General features: G+C 44.5%; 2 protein-coding genes and 2 long non-coding RNA genes across 14 annotated transcripts in view; 3 read left to right on the forward strand and 1 right to left on the reverse strand.

Moving 5' to 3' along the window:
- Positions 1–21,854, reverse strand: part of LOC135342577 (serine/threonine-protein phosphatase 6 regulatory ankyrin repeat subunit B-like) — a 171,395-nt gene that overhangs the window by 108,471 nt on the left and 41,070 nt on the right. Inside the window, exons 15-18 of the mRNA XM_064539325.1 lie at positions 10,235–10,333; positions 8,251–8,349; positions 7,415–7,519; positions 7,249–7,347 (exon numbers count right to left, since the gene is read on the reverse strand). Of these exons, the coding sequence (XP_064395395.1) occupies positions 7,249–7,347; positions 7,415–7,519; positions 8,251–8,349; positions 10,235–10,333 (402 nt within the window). The remainder of the gene's footprint in view (positions 1–7,248; positions 7,348–7,414; positions 7,520–8,250; positions 8,350–10,234; positions 10,334–21,854) is intronic.
- The window catches only part of LOC135342713 (procollagen galactosyltransferase 1-like), a 108,125-nt gene that overhangs the window by 50,616 nt on the left and 35,655 nt on the right, over positions 1–21,854 (forward strand). For 7 of the 10 annotated variants that reach the window (XM_064539543.1, XM_064539546.1, XM_064539544.1 and 4 more), the window contains 2 exons: positions 21,124–21,188; positions 21,542–21,617. In XM_064539543.1, the coding sequence (XP_064395613.1) occupies positions 21,175–21,188; positions 21,542–21,617 (90 nt within the window). In that variant the 5' untranslated portion in view covers positions 21,124–21,174. Of the gene's footprint in view, positions 1–19,216; positions 19,917–19,967; positions 20,003–20,056; positions 20,161–20,229; positions 20,739–21,123; positions 21,189–21,541; positions 21,618–21,854 lie in introns of those variants that run through there. The other 3 variants (XM_064539542.1, XM_064539541.1, XM_064539545.1) reach the window with 3 other exon arrangements.
- Positions 135–4,776, forward strand: LOC135342829 (uncharacterized). The gene is made up of 4 exons (XR_010396953.1): positions 135–148; positions 304–420; positions 4,549–4,624; positions 4,711–4,776. It is a non-coding gene; the product is annotated as an uncharacterized LOC135342829 (long non-coding RNA).
- On the forward strand, positions 16,948–18,674 carry LOC135342814 (uncharacterized). 2 transcript variants are annotated; one of them, XR_010396931.1, is made up of 4 exons: positions 16,948–17,216; positions 17,442–17,568; positions 17,660–17,764; positions 18,425–18,674. It is a non-coding gene; the product is annotated as an uncharacterized LOC135342814 (long non-coding RNA). The 2 variants fall into 2 exon arrangements; XR_010396930.1 differs by having other exon boundaries at positions 16,949–17,216; positions 17,432–17,568.

Consider the following 21,854-nt stretch of genomic DNA (forward strand, 5'->3'; position numbering starts at 1 on the left):
GTAGTAGATACAGTTTTAGTTATTGCAATTTTGGTATCCACAGTATCTAGCTCAGATTAACTATACAATTGTTGTTTATCCAGCGGCTAGACTGTGACAACTTTCTGGTGAACAACAAGACACTACGGATTCTGATGGATCAGCAAAGGTAAGTCAGTGCATGTACAGTCCATAGGGAGGGGATAACTTGTCTATATGTACGAGGCTTGCACTGAATACATTATTTGCTGACCTGTGCACTTTATTATGGTACAGGTATGTACAGTAGAACAAGTTTGAAATGTCCCCTTCCCTCCACTGTAGATCTGCCTATGCACATTCTGAACACCGAGGTGTTGGGGTTCATGGTCAAACCAGAGGACTATGAGAGCCTGGACCACGCTGCTCAGGACTTCCTCAACTTTAAGCTGGAAAACCTTGGTAAGCCTCTCCCCCTTAAGGCTGCGGTGTCATCTGCTCTTTGTTAGTATAGCCAGTAGCCATCTCAGTGTGTGCTGATGTAGCTCCATTGTTGCTGTGAACAATGTGTGTGGGCGGGTATAATTAGTGCAGGTCATAATAGAGGGGCTCTTTTAATAGTGTTCCCACAACATCCTTGACTGTGTATCCATTAGTGTGTGTGTTGTCTCCCCCCACACAGTGGACCACCACCCTATACTGCTGTGTTGTCTCCCCCCACACAGTGGACCACCCCCCTATACTGCATTAGTGTGCGTGTTGTCTCCCCCCACACAGTGGACCACCTCCCTATACTGCATTAGTGTGTGTATTGTCTCCCCCCACACAGTGGACCACCCCCCTGTACTGCATTAGTGTGTGTGTTGTCTCCCCCCACACAGTGGATCACCCCCCTATACTGCATTAGTGTGTGTATTGTCTCCCCCCACACAGTGGATCACCCCCCTATACTGCATTAGTGTGTGTATTGTCTCCCCCCACACAGTGGACCACCCCCCTGTACTGCATTAGTGTGTGTGTTGTCTCCCCCCACACAGTGGACCACCCCCCTATACTGCATTAGTGTGCGTGTTGTCTCCCCCCACACAGTGGACCACCCCCCTATACTGCATTAGTGTGTGTATTGTCTCCCCCCACACAGTGGATCACCCCCCTATACTGCATTAGTGTGTGTATTGTCTCCCCCCACACAGTGGACCACCCCCCTGTACTGCATTAGTGTGTGTGTTGTCTCCCCCCACACGGTGGACCGCCCCCCTATACTGCATTAGTGTGCGTGGTGTCTCCCCCCACATGGTGGACCACCCCCCTATACTGCGTTAGTGTGCGTGTTGTCTCCCCCCACACAATGGACCGCCCCCCTATACTGCATTAGTGTGCGTGTTGTCTCCCCCCACACAGTGGGCCCACCCCCCTATACTGCATTAGTGTGCGTGTTGTCTCCCCCCACACAGTGGACCACCCCCCTATACTGCACTAGTGTGCATGTTGTCTCCCCCCACACAGTGGACCACCCCCTATACTGCATTAGTGTGTGTGTTGTCTCCCCCCACACAGTGGACCACCCCCTATACTGCATTAGTGTGTGTTGTCTCCCCCCACACAGTGGACCACCCCCCTATACTGCATTAGTGTGTGTTGTCTCCCCCCACACAGTGGACCACCCCCCTATACTGCATTAGTGTGCGTGTTGTCTCCCCCCACACAGTGGACCACCCCCCTATACTGCATTAGTGTGTGTTGTCTCCCCCCACACAGTGGACCACCCCCCTATACTGCACTAGTGTGTGTGTTGTCTCCCCCCACACAGTGGACCACCCCCCTATACTGCATTAGTGTGCATGTTGTCTCCCCCCACACAGTGGACCACCCCCCTATACTGCATTAGTGTGTGTTGTCTCCCCCCACACAGTGGACCACCCCCCTATACTGCATTAGTGTGCATGTTGTCTCCCCCCACACAGTGGACCACCCCCCTATACTGCATTAGTGTGTGTTGTCTCCCCCCACACAGTGGACCACCCCCCTATACTGCATTAGTGTGCGTATTGTCTCCCCCCACACAGTGGACCACCCCCCTGTACTGCACTAGTGTGCGTGTTGTCTCCCCCCACACAGTGGACCACTCCCCCTATACTGCATTAGTGTGCATGTTGTCTCCCCCCACACAGTGGACCACCCCCCTATACTGCACTAGTGTGCGTGTTGTCTCCCCCCACACAGTGGGCCCACCCCCCTATACTGCATTAGTGTGCGTGTTGTCTCCCCCCACACAGTGGACCACCCCCCTATACTGCACTAGTGTGCATGTTGTCTCCCCCCACACAGTGGACCACCCCCTATACTGCATTAGTGTGTGTGTTGTCTCCCCCCACACAGTGGACCACCCCCTATACTGCATTAGTGTGTGTTGTCTCCCCCCACACAGTGGACCACCCCCCTATACTGCATTAGTGTGCGTGTTGTCTCCCCCCACACAGTGGACCACCCCCCTATACTGCATTAGTGTGTGTTGTCTCCCCCCACACAGTGGACCACCCCCCTATACTGCACTAGTGTGTGTGTTGTCTCCCCCCACACAGTGGACCACCCCCCTATACTGCATTAGTGTGCATGTTGTCTCCCCCCACACAGTGGACCACCCCCCTATACTGCATTAGTGTGTGTTGTCTCCCCCCACACAGTGGACCACCCCCCTATACTGCATTAGTGTGCATGTTGTCTCCCCCCACACAGTGGACCACCCCCCTATACTGCATTAGTGTGTGTTGTCTCCCCCCACACAGTGGACCACCCCCCTATACTGCATTAGTGTGCGTATTGTCTCCCCCCACACAGTGGACCACCCCCCTGTACTGCACTAGTGTGCGTGTTGTCTCCCCCCACACAGTGGACCACTCCCCCTATACTGCATTAGTGTGTGTGTTGTCTCCCCCCACACAGTGGACCACCCCCCTATACTGCATTAGTGTGCATGTTGTCTCCCCCCACACAGTGGACCACCCCCCTATACTGCACTAGTGTGTGTGTTGTCTCCCCCCACACAGTGGACCACCCCCCTATACTGCATTAGTGTGCGTATTGTCTCCCCCCACACAGTGGACCACCCCCCTATACTGCACTAGTGTGCATGTTGTCTCCCCCCACACAGTGGACCACTCCCCTACACTGCATTAGTGTGTGTATTGTCTCCCCCCACACAGTGGACCACCCCCCTATACTGCACTAGTGTGTGTGTTGTCTCCCCCCACACAGTGGACCACCCCCCTATACTGCATTAGTGTGCGTGTTGTCTCCCCCCACACAGTGGACCACCCCCCTATACTGCATTAGTGTGTGTGTTGTCTCCCCCCACACAGTGGACCACCCCCCTATACTGCATTAGTGTGTGTATTGTCTCCCCCCACACAGTGGACCACCCCCCTATACTGCATTAGTGTGTGTGTTGTCTCCCCCCACACAGTGGACCACCCCCCTATACTGCATTAGTGTGTGTGTGTTGTCTCCCCCCACACAGTGGACCACCCCCCTATACTGCATTAGTGTGCGTGTTGTCTCCCCCCACACAGTGGACCACCCCCCTATACTGCATTAGTGTGTGTGTGTTGTCTCCCCCCACACAGTGGACCACCCCCCTATACTGCATTAGTGTGTGTGTGTTGTCTCCCCCCACACAGTGGACCACCCCCCTATACTGCATTAGTGTGTGTGTTGTCTCCCCTCACACAGTGGACCACCCCCCTATACTGCATTAGTGTGTGTGTGTTGTCTCCCCCCACACAGTGGACCACCCCCCTATACTGCATTAGTGTGTGTGTTGTCTCCCCTCACACAGTGGACCACCCCCCTATACTGCATTAGTGTGTGTGTTGTCTCCCCCCACACAGTGGACCACCCCCTATACTGCACTAGAGTGTGTGTATTGTCTCCCCCCACACAGTGGACCACCCCCCTACACTGCATTAGTGTGTGTGTTGTCTCCCCCACACAGTGGACCACCCCCTATACTGCACTAGAGTGTGTGTATTGTCTCCCCCACACAGTGGACCACCCCCCTACACTGCATTAGTGTGTGTGTTGTTTCCCCCACACAGTGGACCACCCCCTATACTGCATTAGTGTGTGTATTGTCTCCCCCCACACAGTGGACCACCCCCCTATACTGCATTAGTGTGCGTGTTGTCTCCCCCCACACGGTGGACCACCCCCCTATACTGCATTAGTGTGTGTATTGTCTCCCCTCACACAGTGGACCACCCCCCTATACTGCATTAGTGTGTGTGTTGTCCCTCCCCACACAGTGGACCACCCCCCTATACTGCACTAGTGTACCACCCCCCTATACTGCACTAGTGTGTGTGTATTGTCTCCCCCCACACAGTGGACCACCCCCCTATACTGCATTAGTGTGTGTGTTGTCTCCCCCCACACGGTGGACCACCCCCCTATACTGCATTAGTGTGTGTATTGTCTCCCCACACACAGTGGACCACCCCCCTACACTGCATTAGTGTGCGTGTTGTCTCCCCCCACACAGTGGACCACCCCCCTATACTGCATTAGTGTGCGTGTTGTCTCCCCCCCACACAGTGGACCACCCCCTATACTGTACAGTCAGTACATCTCCAGACCACCCCCTGTCAAGAACAACTTGGGGTTGGACGCGGTAAGCTGTCTCTACTATTACAGTTATGTTGTATGTGTACGGAAATCATAAAAGTTCACTGATAATTTCCAAACAATATTTGGTAGGTGTTCATGATTGGGCTAGTACGGAGGCCAGAAAGAAGGAACCGGATGATTTTAAGCCTGGACGAGCTCAACTTCAACTACACCCTCTTGGATGCTGTCGATGGAAGGTGAGAGAAAATTAATAATTATACATCGTATGGAGTAAGGTTTTAGATAGTGGCTTATCACGTCCAACCCCAAATTGTCATTGAGAGAGGGTAGTCTTGAGATGTACTGCATGGTGTAGAGTATAGGTTCAGTGTGTGTGAGGGGAGACATAACTGGCTGTACAATACATATCTACATTTAGATAGTGGCTTATCATGTCCAACCCCAAATTGTGATTGAGAGAGGGTAGTCTTGAGATGTACTGCATGGTGTAGAGTATAGGTTCACTGTGTGTGAGGGGAGACATAACTGGCTGTACAATACATATCTACATTTAGATATTGGCTTATCACGTCCAACCCCAAATTGTTTGAGTCCAATGCTCCCTCTACAGGGAAGTCAGTTTGGCTGTGTATCTATGGTAACCTTGGAGATCTTGTATTTGCATTAATGATGGTGATCGAGGAAACATACCCTATAGCTATAGAAGTTGAGCTGGTTGATGAATTAGATTTAAATTATTCGTGGTAATAATTATTTTTTTTTGAATTCCTTGATTTATTGATTTATTGTATATTTCCTCTACAGCTGTGTCATGTGATCATCATGCTGTCATCTCTTATCTACTACAAGTGGAGACATTGCAGATTCCTATAGCTACCTCAAGATGTGATTGAGAATCTAACACTTATAGCTATAGCTAGCAGACATATTTTTTAATCGAACAATCTATTAATTTTGCACATCGCTCCCATTATTGACCAAATTTCAAGTTTTACATGATCAAAGAAAATTCAAATGTAACTGTAAAAAAATATGGTGAAACTGTAGACAAAAAAGACAAAATGATGTAGTGTAAAAGCAATCTACGTATCTATCAGAGGCTAGCTGCCATGGTAACAGTACAGTTAATAAGGTACAGAGTCAGTGTAGTAGTTCACACACTTGAGTGTGTCCATTCCTACTAGCCACATCATAGGCAGTACGTCCGTCCTGTATAGTGGGTATGTGAGCAGTTAGTGATGAAGGGAAATAAGGAGTGGAGACAGAAACACAATTACATAACCAGTGGACACACTGTTGCCATGGTGATGAACACACGCTATACAGACGAGTACAATTATGCACTGTGACTCACATTATCCTTCATTCTGACGTCAGCCTTGGCCTCCAACAACATTCTAACAACTCCACAGTGACCCTCCTGACTGGCCATGTGCAATGCCGTAAAACCATTCTGTGCACATCAAATTAATTACTAACAGACAAGCAGTAATTTAAATCTCACCTTGTTTTGAATTTCAACTTGAGCATTCGCAGCAATCAACAATTCCACTGCCCTCACATGACCATTCTGAGCAGCTGCATACAACGCAGTGGCTCCATCCTGTACGGAGTCAAGATAGTGTGAGCAGGTGAACCATCACTCATCATAGACCCACTCATTATACAATATCACATGACTATCTACACTAATGTCAGGAGACACACTAGCCTCGATCCCAGGCCGCACTTCCTCTGAGAGCCAGATACCGGCTAACACAGGATAACAACGTGTATGTTCGGTAAAGCAATTAATGATGTCACATACCGTATAGCGCGAAATTTTCGAGGCACTTATATTTCGTGGAATGGCCTCTAAAACCATTTCGTTGCACAATGTTCGTGGAATGCCTGCTTACAGGAAGACACGTTTTTTAATCTTTGCACGTTATAGTAATTAATGAACAATTTTCGTGGACTTAATTTTCGTGTAGGATCGCTAACCACCGAAATTTGCGAAAATTTCGCGCTATACGGTATAGAAAGTTCGATTGAAGGTTGTCATCTGATAGCATTCTGATAGCTACCCTTAGCCTGCTATGTTAACAAAAGACTCATAACCAGCAACAGTGTGGATAACAATCGTCTGAAAGGAGTGAGGGCTGACAATAGCCTATATGGACAGGCCACGCCCATCTAATACTAACTTCGATGAAAGTCTACTATACTACTGCTACTGAAAGAAAATAGCTGTACAACAAGCCTATAGCTCTGTCTCTAGCTAGCTAGCTATATATAGCTCTGTGTAGGACTTTCAATAAGAATTTGTATTCTTTGTCAGGATATTTTCACTGATAAAAATAGGGATTTACAGGAATAATATCCATGCGCAAACAGTCAGTAGCAGGCCTTATCTTTAATTTAATGGCTGAGGTTCAGCGACGGAAACAGTTAGATCTAGGTCTAAACTATACTACCCTTGAGCCTTAGTCAAAGTTATTGTGCATTACATTGGAATGCAATTAAAAGAGAGATCATGAGATGCGTGTCGTACCTCGGTACACCAACTACCAGTGCTCTCTACACAAACATGACTAGCTCTGGTGTCTAATGGACCAGGTCAACAGAACATGGGGAGGCTCTGTGGCTAGTGACCTCTGAGATGTGTGTAGAGCTACTTACACTCACCTCTTTGGGTACATCAACATTGGCCCCAGCATCAATTAGGAGCTCCATACATTTCTGGTGACCATGGAAACTGGCTTCCCAAAGAGGGGTCGCTCCCGACTGTACATAGGAGGAAAACAATGTAAACAGCATGTTGTGGGAAATGTGTTTGTACAACAAAACCAACCTTCTCCTGAGTGTTGACTAGTACTGTAGCCTTGGTTGCTAAGAGGACCCTCACTATCTCATCATGTCCATTGCTACTGGCTACAAACAGAGCTGTCTGGTTGTTCTGTTATAGACCATAAACCATATAATTATATATCACAGCAACTGGACTAGCTAATTGTACACTCTCCACTACTCAGTCCACTCATACACAGAGGTAGCCTCGTTCCCAGGCCAATTCTTTTGTATGGAATGGAAGGGAGGAAAATGCGGCCTGGTGTCTACTGATAGTGCGCATGCGCTTAGTTATGCTGTAAAATATGGGGAATCCCCTTCTTTTCCCCCTATCTACCATGCTGTGCTTCTATTGTGTTGATCAAGAAGGCTTGCACACTAGTCTGAAGCCAGAAGAGGCTCTCGTCTACTTCACGACAGTCGTATGGTCGGAATGTCTGAGCTTGGAAGGACTGGCTATAGCAAGTCATTGTGCATGCTTCCTATGGTACTTCTAACTGCTGCTTGAGAAGACAACTATACGACCATTGTAGAACTAGAGACTACTGGCCTCAGACTAAGTGTACCAGCTTTCTTGGCCAACGCAATAGAGGGCATAAGCCATAGCTTCAGTATGGAAGTACGTATTACGGAACATATTCCTAGTAAACGGACTAGTTTGCAAAAGTTTTACATTAGTGCACGATTACCATGCGCACTAACACCCAAGCAATGGACACCAGGCCTTTTCCCCCTTCGAAAAAAGCGGCCTAGGAACGAGACTAACACAGAGGTGACAGTACACACACTCAACCATGGAATCAGCAGAGTACACAAACACCACCATGCAGTGTGACTCACATTATTCTTGTTGTGAACGTCAGCCTTGGCCTCCAACAACATTGTAACAACTCCACAGTGACCCATCCTACTGGCCATGTACAATGCGGTGGTTCCATTCTGTACAGAGTCAAGATAGTACAGATCCACTCATTACACAATATCACTCATACAATATCACATGACTATCTACACTAATGTCAGGGCAGAGGAGGTACGACACTTATTTAATTGAAATCTTCATTTGTGATGACGTTTGTTTAGCTGGTAGTTAAGGTTATGGTATACTGTTCCACTCACGCTCAAATCTGCGTGGGTGTTCAATGTAGTTCAGCTAGTAAAATGGCTCTCACCTGGCAATGGTTATTCTGCGTTAATTCCAGGCACCAGGAAATCCCTCCTTACCGTATACTCTGCTGTTTCTTATTATACGAATAAAGGGGCAGTGTGACTAGAAGAGTTTTTCCCAAGAGAGTAAGTAAGTTACAACAAAGTTACGGCTATTTTTCTAGCTGTTTTTGTAGGCAAATATAGCGACTGTAGAGTAGTAACAAGGATATATTTTTTGCTGTAAGGTCTCTATGAACAAGATCTCTTTGAGTCGTCCTCCAGTAAGTCTTCAGGCATCGAATACTGGTCAGAAAGACAACCTAGAAGCTATGCAGTCAACAAAATTTGACGACAAAATACTCAGTTTTTCCAGCTGACCTCAGACCACTTCATTGGATTACAAGACATATAAACTCTGAGTTATTATTGTAGCTAGCATTGTTCCATGTTCTCTTTCCATTGATAATCGTTGCAACTTACAAAAATAACGTTGTGATGAGAAATAAAAAATAAATATCTTATGAATCATTCATGAGCAATTAGTATACTGTAACCTTAACCGCGACCTTGTCACGACAAACTCTATAGGCCTGTAGAACGCTAGTAACTAGCTGTTTAGCTAGCTCTGTACATTGCTCAAGGTCTCTATGGCTAGCTATAGTGTTTCTCCAGCTGAGGTCCTGGTTAGAACTCGTCCAGATGTATATGAAAGGTGCAGTGCTCTCAACATTTGTAGCAAGCATATCTCCTAACTGAATAGGGTTCACCGGGGTTCAGCGACGGAAACAGTTAGATCTATGTCTAAACTATACTACCCTTGAGCCTTAGTCACAGAATAACAGAGTTATTTTAGGGAACACACTACATTGAAAACCAATGTAAAAAATATTGGAATGCAATTAAAAGAGAGATCACGATGCTGTTGTTACTGGCTACATGCATACAGAGCTGTCTGGTTGTCCTGTGTTATATAGACCATAAACCATAATTATAATTATGTATAACAGCAACTGGAGGGTTAGTGTAAAAGCTAGAATGCAGATATGGAACGGAACATGTAGCTGGCTGTAATCATCACATGACACCTGTTATTGGAAAGAGGATCAACAACTTACACACACTGTTGCACAGTGGTAGATATTGAGATAACAATTTCATTGTTGAGAGTATAAATGTGGAATTTGCTGACTCCACAACCCAATGTGTGTGGAAATCAATGGCAAAATGCTTGGTCAGTGTGTCTTCAACACGCACAAATCGTTTAAAGTTTCACCAAGGGCCAAAACTTTGCAGGCATGCAGATAGAAGAAAGGTATAGCTTTGGAGTGTCCTGTATAGCTATAGACTTCACACTCCACCTTACTTTGGGCACAACATAATTACTTCGCTAAGTCTATAGACACGTATAATTATGTGTATTTGTAATGTTCAATGTTGCTACTATAATTATACTTAGTCTACTTTTTTTACATAACAGTCTTCTAAAATTAGCTTTGTGTCTATAAAAGGATTCTGTAGCACTTTAACAAGTATTTAAGTCATACTACACTAAAAAAATACAGAGCACCATCAGCAGTTCTCTTTTCAGTCATTCCATTTTCCGTTCTATTCCGCATTCCAGCTTTACACTAACCCGCAACTGGACCAGCTAATCCACTACTCTAGTAAATCTCACCTTCTTTTGAATGTCAACTCCAGCCTTAGCAGCAATCAATAATTCCACTGCCCTCACATGACCATTCTGAGCAGCTACAATCAGCGCAGTGGCTCCATCCTGTACAGAGTCAAGATAGTACAGATCCACTCATTACACAATATCACTCATACAATATCACATGACTATCTACACTAATGTCAGGGCAGAGGAGGTACGACACTTATTTAATTGAATCTTCATTTGTGATGACGTTTGTTTAGCTGGTAGTTAAGGTTACGGTATACTGTTCCACCCACGCTCAAATCTGCGTGGGTGTTCAATGTAGTTCAGCTAGTAAAATGGCTCTCATCTGGCAATGGTTACTCTGCGTTAATTCCAGACACCAGGAAACCCCTCCTTACCGTATACTCTGCTGTTTCTTATTATACGAATAAAGGGGCAGGGTGACTCAAAGAGTTTTCCCAAGAGAGCAAGTTACAACAAAGTTACGGCTATTTTTCTAGCTGTTTGTGTAGGCTAATATAGCGACTGTAGAGTAGTAACAAGGATATATTTTTTGCTGTAAGGTCTCTATGAACAAGATCTCTTCGAGTCGCCCTCCAGTAAGTCTTCAGGCATCGAATACTGGTCAGAAAGACAACCTAGAAGCTATGCAGTCAACAAAATTTGACGACAAGATACTCAGTTTTTCCAGCTGACCTCAGACCACTTCATTGGATTACAAGACATATAAACTCTGAGTTATTATTGTAGCTAGCATTGTTCCATGTTCTCTTTCCATTGATAATCATTGCAAGTTACAAAAATAACGTTGTGATGAGAAATAAATATCTTATGAATCATTCATGAGCAATTAGTATACTGTAACCTTAACCGTGACCTTGTCACAACAAACTCTATAGGCCTGTAGAACGCTTGTAACTAGCTGTTTAGCTAGCTCTGTACGTTGCTCAAGGTCTCTATGGCTAGCTATAGTGTTTCTCCAGCTGAGGTCCTGGTTAGAACTCGTCCAGATGTATATGAAAGGTGCAGTGCTCTCAACATTTGTAGCAAGCATATCTCCTAACTGAATAGGGTTCACTGGGGTTCAGCGACGGAAACAGTTAGATCTATGTCTAACCTTGAGCCTTAGTCACAGAATAATAGAGTTATTGTTGGGAACACACTACATTGAAAACCAATGTAAAAAAGATTGGAATGCAATTAAAAGAGAGATCACGATGCTGTTGTTACTGGCTACATGCATACAGAGTTGTCTGGTTGTCCTGTGTTATATAGACCATAAACCATAATTATAATTATGTATAACAGCAACTGGAGGGTTAGTGTAAAAGCTGGAATGCAGATATGGAACGGAACATGTAGCTGGCTGTAATCATCACATGACACCTGTTATTGGAAAGAGGATCAACAACTTACACACACTGTTGCACAGTGGTAGATATTGAGATAACAGTTTCATTGTTGAGATTATAAATGTGGAATTTGCTGACTCCACAACCCAATGTGTGTGGAAATCAATGGCAAAATGCTTGGTCAGTGTGTCTCTTCAACACGCACAAATCGTTTAAAGTTTCACCAAGGGCCAAAACTTTGCAGGCATGCAGAATGAAGAAAGGTATAGCTTTGGAGTGTCCTGTATAGCTACAGACTTCACACTCCACCTTACTTTGGGCACAACATAATTACTTCGCTAAGTCTATAGACACGTATAATTATGTGTATTTGTAATGTTCAATGTTGCTACTATAATTATACTCAGTCTACTTTTTACTCCTATAATAATAGTCTTCTAAAATTAGCTTTGTGTCTATAAAAGGATTCTGTAGCACTTTTTACAAGTATTTAAGTCATACTACACTAAAAAAATACAGAGCACCATCAGCAGCTCTCTTTTTAGTCATTCCATATTCCGTTCCATTCCGCATTCCAGCTTTACACTAACCGGCAACTGGACCAGCTAATCCACTACTCAATCCACTACTCTAGTAAATCTCACCTTATCTTGAATGTCAACTCTAGCTTTGGCAGCAATCAATAATTCCACTGCCCTCACATGACCATTCTGAGCAGCTACCATCAACGCAGTGGCTCCATCCTGTACAGAGTCAAGATAGTACAGATCCACTCATTACACAATATCACTCATACAATATCACATGACTATCTACACTAATGTCAGGGCAGAGGACACTTTTTTAATTGATGACGTTTGCTTAGCTGGCAGTTTATCGTGACCTTGCTACGACAAACTCTAGGCTTGTACAACACTTGTAACTGACAATTTAGCTGGCTCTGTACATTGCTCAAGGTCTCTATGGCTAGCTATAGTGTTTCTCCAGCTGAGGTCCTGGTTAGAACTCGTCCAGATGTATATGAAAGGTGCAGTGCTCTCAACATTTGTAGCAAGCATATCTCCTAACTGAATAGGGTTCACTGGGGTTCAGCAACGGAAACAGTTACATCTATGTCTAAACTATACTACCCTTGAGCCTTAGTCACAGAATAACAGAGTTATTGTTGGGAACACACTACATTGAAAACCAATGTAAAAAAGATTGGAATGCAATTAAAAGTATGTCAGTCAGTAGCAGGCCTTATCTTTAATGGAAGCTGACGTTCAGTGATGGAAACAGTTAGATCTAGGTCTAAACTATACTACCCTTGAGCCTTAGTCAAAGTTATTGTGCATTACATTGGAATGCAATTAAAAGAGAGATCACGAGATGCGTGTCGTACCTCGGTACACCAACTACCTAATGTCAGGGCAGAGGAGGTATGACACAGTTTTTACTTGAATATTCCATTGTGATGACGTTTACAGGTTCAGCGACGGAAACAGTTAGATCTAGGTCTAAACTATATATACTATACTTGAGCTTTAGTAAGAATTATTGTGGGGAACACACTACATTGAAAACAACGTAAAAATTATTTGAATAGATCACGAAATGCGTGTCGTACCTCGGTACACCAACTACCAGTGCTCTCTACACAAATATGACTAGCTCTGGTGTCTAATGGACCAGGTCAACAGAACATGGGGAGGTTCTGTGGCTAGTGGCCTCTGAGATGTGTGTATAGTAGCCTCGATTCCAGGCCGCATTAAAATACTGCCTGGTACCTTCAGAATAAGGGTAATTGTACTACGAACGTAAAACCTTAGTACCCGTAATTTACTAAGAATATGTTCCGTAATATTTTATCTCCATACTGAGTTCCGTGAAGCTGTATCTATTGCTTAGAAGGCTTGAACACTAGTTTGGAGGCTCTCATCTACGTCTACGATGGTCCTATAGCCAGGTTGTCTTCGCAAGAAGCAGTCAAGAGGCACCATACACTTCCCATAGCCTGTACAGATCTAAGCGAAGACATCCTGACCATACAGCCGTCATAGAGGTGGATGAGAGCCTCTTCTGGCTTCAGACTAGTGTGAAAGCCTTTTGGAACAACGCAATAGAGAGCTAAGCTGATGTACATAGATAGAAAATATATGAAAGAAAGAAAAGAGGGGATTCCCCAGATTCTGGAGAATAAACTATCACATGCTCACTATCACCATGCAATAAGTACCAGGCCGTACTTTAATTGGCCTGGAATCGAGGCTATGTGTATATAGCTACTTACACTCACCTTATTGGGTACATCAACATTGGCCCCAGCATCAATTAGGAGCTCCATACATTTCTGACGACCATAGAAACTGGCTGCCCAAAGAGGAGTCGCTCCCGACTGTACATAAGAGGAAAACAATGTAAACAGCATGTTGTGGGAAATGCAACAAACCAACCTTGATCTGAGTGTTGACTGTAGCCTTGGCTGCTAAGAGGACCCTCACTATCTCATCATGTCCATTCCTACTGGCCCAGTAAAGAGCAGTCCAACCATTCTGTAGAGACAATATCATCAACCAACGGACATATTGGCACTGTAGACAGTATTCCCCTCACCTTGTCTGCCTGGTTGGGATCAGCCCCACACTCCAGTAGCTCCAGAACCACACCCACATTTCCCGTCTTACAGGCATCCAGAAATGCGGCCTAGGAGAAAATACACTATCAATAAACACACCCAAAAGATGGAATGACAAAAATTGTATGTACATGTTATATACTGTTCAAGATTCTATAGCCACCCACACAGAAGTACCAGCATACAGTTTACACAACTACACAGATAAAAGAGGTGTGCTGTTTTAGACCCTGAGCGTGTGCTATATTAGCATCGTGGTGTGCTAAACAGTTTGTAGGCATAATTATAATAACATGCAGTTGACTTTTTTTATATTCCCCCCTCTGCTTTAAAATCCTGTATGACCCCCCGTAATAACTCTACAATATAATATGCAGGAAGGACAAGCAAGTAAAAGATTGAATGGGGCTCAAACAAAGTGCAAGTGGAGACCAATTAAAGCCTATATTGCCCCAAGTTTCATAGCACAATAAGTGAGTTATTTAATTACAGCGCCACTCTAATTGAAGGGCCAAGTTCAATAACAATTAAGCGCCAAGTTGCTAGCGCTTACATAATTAGAAATAACGCATCCTTAATTCGAGGCTACATGTACAATTGATCTGATAGCCTCGTGGAAACAGCTATACTATAGTACTGCTAAACACCACTCTAAATAATATTATAAGTGCCAAACTGGAATTATGGTTTTTTCTTGTTCTATTTGTGCGCCACTGAAAATCTTTAGCGGCGCTGTAAAAACTCAGTGGAGAGGGGGGGAGGGAACCTTACTTTGTTCATGCTATGAATGGATGAAAAAACGTTAGTGATGTCTTATTTCGTCCCATAATAATTATAAGTTTCATTGCAAAGCTGTGAATAACCCCACCTCCTGTCAACAGACTAGTGAATGCTATCAGTGGAGAGGGGGGGGGGGTGGAACAACCTTACTTTGTTCATGCTATGACTGATGTTATGTACCTAATCTTAATTATTCTCATACTTGGTTATAATTCTACTGATCACTCACTCCAGTCTCCTTACACACATCTTGCATTACAGAGGATGATTTGCCTGAGGAGGGATAAACGGATAATACAATACAAACATTTTACACAACAAATAAACTGCTAATCAAGTATATAGCACATCTTACCAGCCTGGTCAGTGGGTAGACTAGACGAGCCTGGAGCTACTGCAACAGGTGATAAAGATGTCACAGTTTCTGCAAAATGATTACTCAATATAAGCTCAATATCATCAAGGTACTTGCTACGTGGAGACAGTAACACTGTGAGAATGCACTGACTGACCTTTGATCCTTTGGAACAGTCTTTCCAGGTCCGTCTCCCTGTCCAGTGAGACATACTGAACCTCATTCACTATCTCCGTCACAGGAGCACCTCCAGGCACACCTTCCCATCCCTTCTCGCACACCACTGGGAACATACTCTTGCGAAGAGCTTCTGCTTCGTACAACTCTCCATTGCAGTACAAGGACCTTATATAGCGTTTAGTGAGCACACAGATAAAGGCTTTGCAAGTTTTGATAGCGGAGGCAATCTCAGATCGCCATCTGCCCCCAGGACGAACGCCATCTCTGTCTACAAACACGGTGAGGCCTTTTTGTTCCAGTGGAGGACGCAAAAGAGTGTCGACTGTGCGCATAGTGTCAGCCTCACGGCTGTAGCTGATGAAGACGTCATATTCCTGAGATGCCACGAAACCTGTGAACATGGGAAAATTCAATGATCACCATTAATAACTATTTATATCACATACTTGGTGGAACTGTGAGCAATTCCCTATAGAACTCTTTTCGTTTCTCTTCAATCACATCCTTGACAAATGTAAGGAAGTGCTTGTTCCCACTGTTTTTTATTGCTGTGACTAAGTCGGTAAAAGCATCCAATGTGGTTTTTGGCTCTTTGACGTCGACAATGATCATATCCATGAGCTTCTCAGCACCGTCTTCATGGCAGACGATTGTCTGGCATTGGCTGTTAGTCAGTTCTCCACTCTGACGTAAGTATTTAGCTACATCTTGGATGCATGCAGAGAGCTTCTCTGTCAGCTCCACTCTGCAGCTACAGATGGCTTTGTATTCAGGGGTACCAGTAGTCATCTGCTGTGAGGGGGGATATTGAAATGTGTAATGCTGACTCTGTGCACTTCAACACACCTTAGCCAGTGGCGTAGGCAGGGGGTGGCAAAGGGGCCCCCCCTTTTTCTGGATCTCTACTACTCAGCTCAGGTTAGTGTAGCTGATTATCTTGCTGAGCACTCCCTTTCTTCCCAATCTTGCTGCAGTTAGCTAGCTAGTAGGCAAGCAAAACGATTTAGTCCCTAAACTGTGAGCTATTCTGGTCTAGACAGTTCTTGTTCTTTGCTAAACCTAAATATCAGGCCACACCCAACTAAATAGAGAAATCAATTATGACGTCATAATTAAGAGGCGTGGCTTCCGGTCAACATTTCGGCGCTGCGCGGCTGATAGGTTTTGCCCCCTCTTCCAAAAAATCCTGGCTCTACGCTCCTGTTAGCTAACACACAAAGCTAAACATTCTTGCATTGGTTCTTGTTTGTGGCTTTCAACAAGCTGAGCTCAGCAGGGAAAAACCCCTACATGCCCCAACCATTTCCCCAAACTCACTTCCACCCCCATCCCACAATGATGACATGTACATGCAGAGACATGTCTAGCCTGGAATCCAGGCCCCTCATACTTCTAAGTTGCATACGCATGCCCAGTTGCTCTGCCATCTGACAGCTCACGTGAATATATTTGCAACCGTGACGTCATCAACAGCAACAAAAATCACAAAGAAGCTCTGCTTGATAGTGTGTAGGTTAGTGGCAATAGCTGAAGATACAGTCCTATAACTCAAGCTATAACGTCTGATACTGGCTGCATAGGTGTTGTAGCAACTACCAAGCCTTAAATAATGCCATGCCTCTTATTTTTGAAAGAGGTTGCACTGTTTTTGTTACAAAAAGCTACCACCAGCCCCCCTGGAATTTTTACTGAGACGGCGCTTATGGAATAACGGTGAGCGAGTACAAGCCAGTTTTAGCTGGTAGCTGTTGTACAAGCCTTTAGCTACAGTGTATGCTAAGTAAGGAACAGATTCGTTGTTACCAAAATTTTTTGTCACTTGTTTTAGCATGCCTAGTAAAGCCACACATAATTTGAGTACAAGTAAAAACATAAACAATATTTTAAGCATAACAAACAATATCTTAAACATAACAATTTAATCTTAGTCTAACTCAGGCTCTGATTCGGACTGACTGGTTTGACTGTCACTCCCTGTATTTTGTCCGAACACCCAGTCGACGATGTCTTCCCCTTCTCTGTCTGTCAATCTGCCTGCCTCCACATCTTCTTCCAGAGATATAATGTGAGTTTCCTTCTGTTTTGACCCTGCTATGTTATTACCACAATTTAAACACTCACAGCCAATTGAACAATGCTTCCCCCTTTTCTTGCAGCCACACCGTCCAGTCAAACAACCTGTCGAACACTTGCATCCTTTAAGGAGTGAGTCGACTCGATCACGGACAGCCTGTACGTTGGTGGCAGTATCCCATTTAATGGTGAGCTCATTGTCTGTGATACTCCAACCGTAGTTTTCTAATGGCTCTAATGTCATAATGGGTTGATCAGATTGTTGCCACATGTGTAGAACCCAACACGATCACTTCCAATGAAGCAAAAGTGCATCATCAGATGGTATCATCTCGTTTTCAAATTTGACCCTGTCCCAGATATTTTGCCTTATATTGTCTAGCCAAATAGAGTGTTGTTCTTTAACTGTTAAATTTTGTTCAGACAATGAATGGTAATATGTAGCTGGTGAGTTAGTGTCAAATCCTGTTGCATGTTGTTTAAAGTAAGCTGTTCCCACCAGACCTACAAATGCTAAAAAACCCAATTCGTACTCTTGATTTGAAAGTCTTACATTTGCTAGGGTGCCTGGGGTCGAGCTTTCCAATCCTGAAGATATAAACTTAGCGTTCTGGTAAAAATATCGTAAAAATGTTGTTTTTCCTATTTTGCTAAAAAAGGATATGTAGTCACATCCACTTTAGCGCGTCGAAATGCATCTTCTATGAGATCTTTGGGTTTACTGAGTGACGCTAGTATAGCATCTGTACATTCCAATACACTACATATGCTTTTTTTGTTAGGTTTGTCCCATCGTGGTGCGTATGTATCATCCCCTAAACAGCGTGTTATATCTTTTCTACATTTAGGACAAACCTGACGAGTGAAATCAATGTTCAAGGAGGCTGCAAGGGTACGTGCTGGCTCACTTCGCCAGTTGCTTGGACTACTCATATTCCCACTGACGCCATGGCACAACTCACATACTCCGTTGTCTGCAACACTGTCACTGACTTCCCCAAAAGAAAGCTGCCTTCTAGTTTTTCGCTTACTAGCTAGACACTATTTTACATTAATTTTTTATATCATTATTGTGTGACACAACAAACCTGGAATGTCTATGATGTGCCATAGTCTGTGTGGTGCACTCCATCTTGTGGGACTCCATGTGGTTTGACATGGAAATTGTGGTCAAGTTTTGCAAGCTCATAATTTTTGCTTCAAAGCTGGGTACAAGCAAAATGTTTTTGCAAAGTAATGCTCAAAGCTTACAAATTTTGTTAATACCCATCACGTAGCTTCACTTTGTTAGCAAAATTTTTTGTCACTTGTTCTAGAGGAGTACTATCATATGACATAGAGTGCTATTTGAGCTCGTGGAGCCAAACTTATAAAAGCTTAACAACTATTTTCGTGTATGCATGTAGACTAGGAACAGTTCTACGTGCCTGAGCTCGTTCGTGAGTGTATGTACAATACTTCGTAGAATATAAGTGTGTGAATATTTAATTACTTTTAGTATTAGCTTCATTTTGATAGCGGAAGTTGAACTTCCGTTGCAAATAAATTTGTGTACTTATATAGTACTTCCGGAATCTTGGCGGAACAACTGTGCCAACCATTCCCACAATTTCTGGGAATCAGGATATTTTAGTAAAATATCAGTAAAATTATTACATAACAGTTCCGCACCACTTACAGTATTCTGAAACCACATTGTCCGTTTTATATTTATGTGCAAGCTCAGCTAGCTAGTGCCTGTTTTGTGATGGCTAGTAGTCAGTCAAGTTTCTCTGGTGCTGTGAAGCACGCTCTGGCGTGTATCGGCAACAAAGACCTTGTTCTTAAGCCAAAGCAAGTGGAAGTGTTGGAGGCAGTCTACAATGGCAGCGACACTTTCGTATGGTTCCCTACTGGATATGGCAAAAGCCTTTGCTATCAACTGCTGCCATTCATGTTGGACTTCAGGCGTGGCAGTACCGAAGCCCAAGACACACATCGGTATTGTGTAATTGTAATATCACCTCTACTCGCTCTCATGGTGGACCAGGTCTCCTCCTTACGCAGTCGAGGTGTGTCTGCTGCCATATTGTCTGGCAATGCTGGTGTAGACAAGCAATATCTTGCTAGTGAGGCTGACTTTCTTACAGAGAGCTGCACACTCATCGTTGAGGATGTTGACGACCTTCTCAATGATGCACGCTTTCAAGGATGGCTCTGAAAACACTGCCCTAGCGATAGAGGGAGGGTGACCACCAGCCAGCGCTCGTGCAACCTTGCTGAAACTCTCTCTGATCTCCTTGGTTACTGCTTCAGGCTTGGAAGGGGAGCTGACAGTTATCTGCCAATTTCAATAATTAGGTGAGTCCAAATCTACATACATGTACCGCAAATTCAACATTACCTTCACAGTTGTGCTGCTTCTGCAATTTTCAGCTTCTATAGAAGTACGTACGTGTATAAATACTCACTTTTTAAATCAAAGTTTTATTAATACCTAGGTGATTAGGCAAGTCATCTGGTTGAGTTTGGGTGGCTCCACAGACAGACGCCTGCCTCAAGTCACAAGGTGGTGCTCTCGCAGGATCCTTAGGTCTGCCATCAAGTGAGTCATTCTGTACTATATTTTTATATGATTGAAACAGTGTATCTCATTATTATTATTTTCTTACAGATTGTGAAGGCTAGCCTCCTTCCCGGCAAACCACCTGTACACCGCTTCGACAAGGGCTGGGACTGGAAGGTACCTGGTGACACTTCGGGCCCACTTGTGTTTTTCACCCTCTTCCGACCACTATAAACTGTGGACTTAACCAAGCCTATGGAAGACGCACTAGGACCAACAACATGCCTACTATCGTAACAAAGCTTCACAGAGGCAACAAACTTCTCTGCAAACAAAACCATATTGTGTTCGTACCAGCCCCACCCACCTATGAATATCATTAACTACACTGTAGGATCAGAACAGACCATAAAGGTGACAACACCACGGCAATACTTGCTGAGTGGGCAGAAAACGTTAAGCTCGTGTACAAATCGGTGGACTTGAAGTCATCAGACGAGTGGCTGTATCCGAACCTTGACCCCTTCGAGGAGCATGACGAGAGGTTTGTCCATGTTGCCCAGTTGAGACAGGAAGGTCTGGAGGCGGCCAGGCGTTCAGGGGCAGACTACCTCTTTGTGAGTTATCAGTGTGACCATCTCTAGCCTCGTTCCCGGCCCATCTATTGTAAGGACCTAGCTAGGCTATCTCTAGACGTACCATTATGATACAGTGAAACCTGTCTATAGTGGTCACCCTCTATAATACAGCCAGGTTAATGGGGCCCAAAGTCTCCATAGCATGTGTTTGGACCTGTGTTAGCAGGCCACCCTCTATAATACAGCCAGGTTAATGAGGCCCAAAGTCTCCACAGCATGTGTTTGGACCTGTGTTAGCAGGCCACCTCTTTATTACAACCACTGTTAGTCTGCCCAAGACAGTAGTAGATACAGTTTTAGTTATTGCAATTTTGGTATCCACAGTATCTAGCTCAGATTAACTATACAATTGTTGTTTATCCAGCGGCTAGACTGTGACAACTTTCTGGTGAACAACAGGACACTACGGATTCTGATGGATCAGCAAAGGTAAGTCAGTGCGTGTACAGTCCATAGGGAGGGGATCCCCCTTGGGCAGTAACACAGGTTGATTGAAACACATGCTATGGAGACTTTGGGGCTTTTTAACCTGTCTGTATTAGAGTCAGACAACGTACTCTGAGAGTCAGCTGACCTTTTCCTGTGTGTTGCTATAGCGATAGATACAGCATGTAGGCTAAAGCCATTGTCTCAAAAAATGCTCTTATTATCTTAAGAAATAGACACACAGCATTTAGTCACTATTACCATTCATCAACACTCTCACATTGATTACATAGTCAACATTGTATGGTCCCCCCCACACCCACACACTGCACACATCACACACACACCACACACAGGGCAATAGTGGCTCCGATGCTAAAGTCGGGCAAGGATGCTGCTTACTCCAACTTCTGGTGTGGAATAGACAGCCGGGTGAGTTGAGCTAAGGAGGTCTAGATCTAGTGGAGTGGAGGGCACTCCATTTCATGGATTATACCATACTGTCGCACTGTACTTTTGTGTAAAGTCTGCCTCTCTATCATGAACATGCCCACAAGCTGTACTGTGCCAATGCACTGTGTACGAATTAAGTCATTCCCAATGTCAAGTGTCAATCAAGTGTGACCTGTGTCTGACAACTTATGCGTTTTCATCTTTTGACTGTTTCCC

The sequence above is a fragment of the Halichondria panicea genome, chromosome 10 (genome assembly GCF_963675165.1).
Source record: "Halichondria panicea chromosome 10, odHalPani1.1, whole genome shotgun sequence".
Lineage (NCBI taxonomy): Eukaryota > Metazoa > Porifera > Demospongiae > Suberitida > Halichondriidae > Halichondria > Halichondria panicea.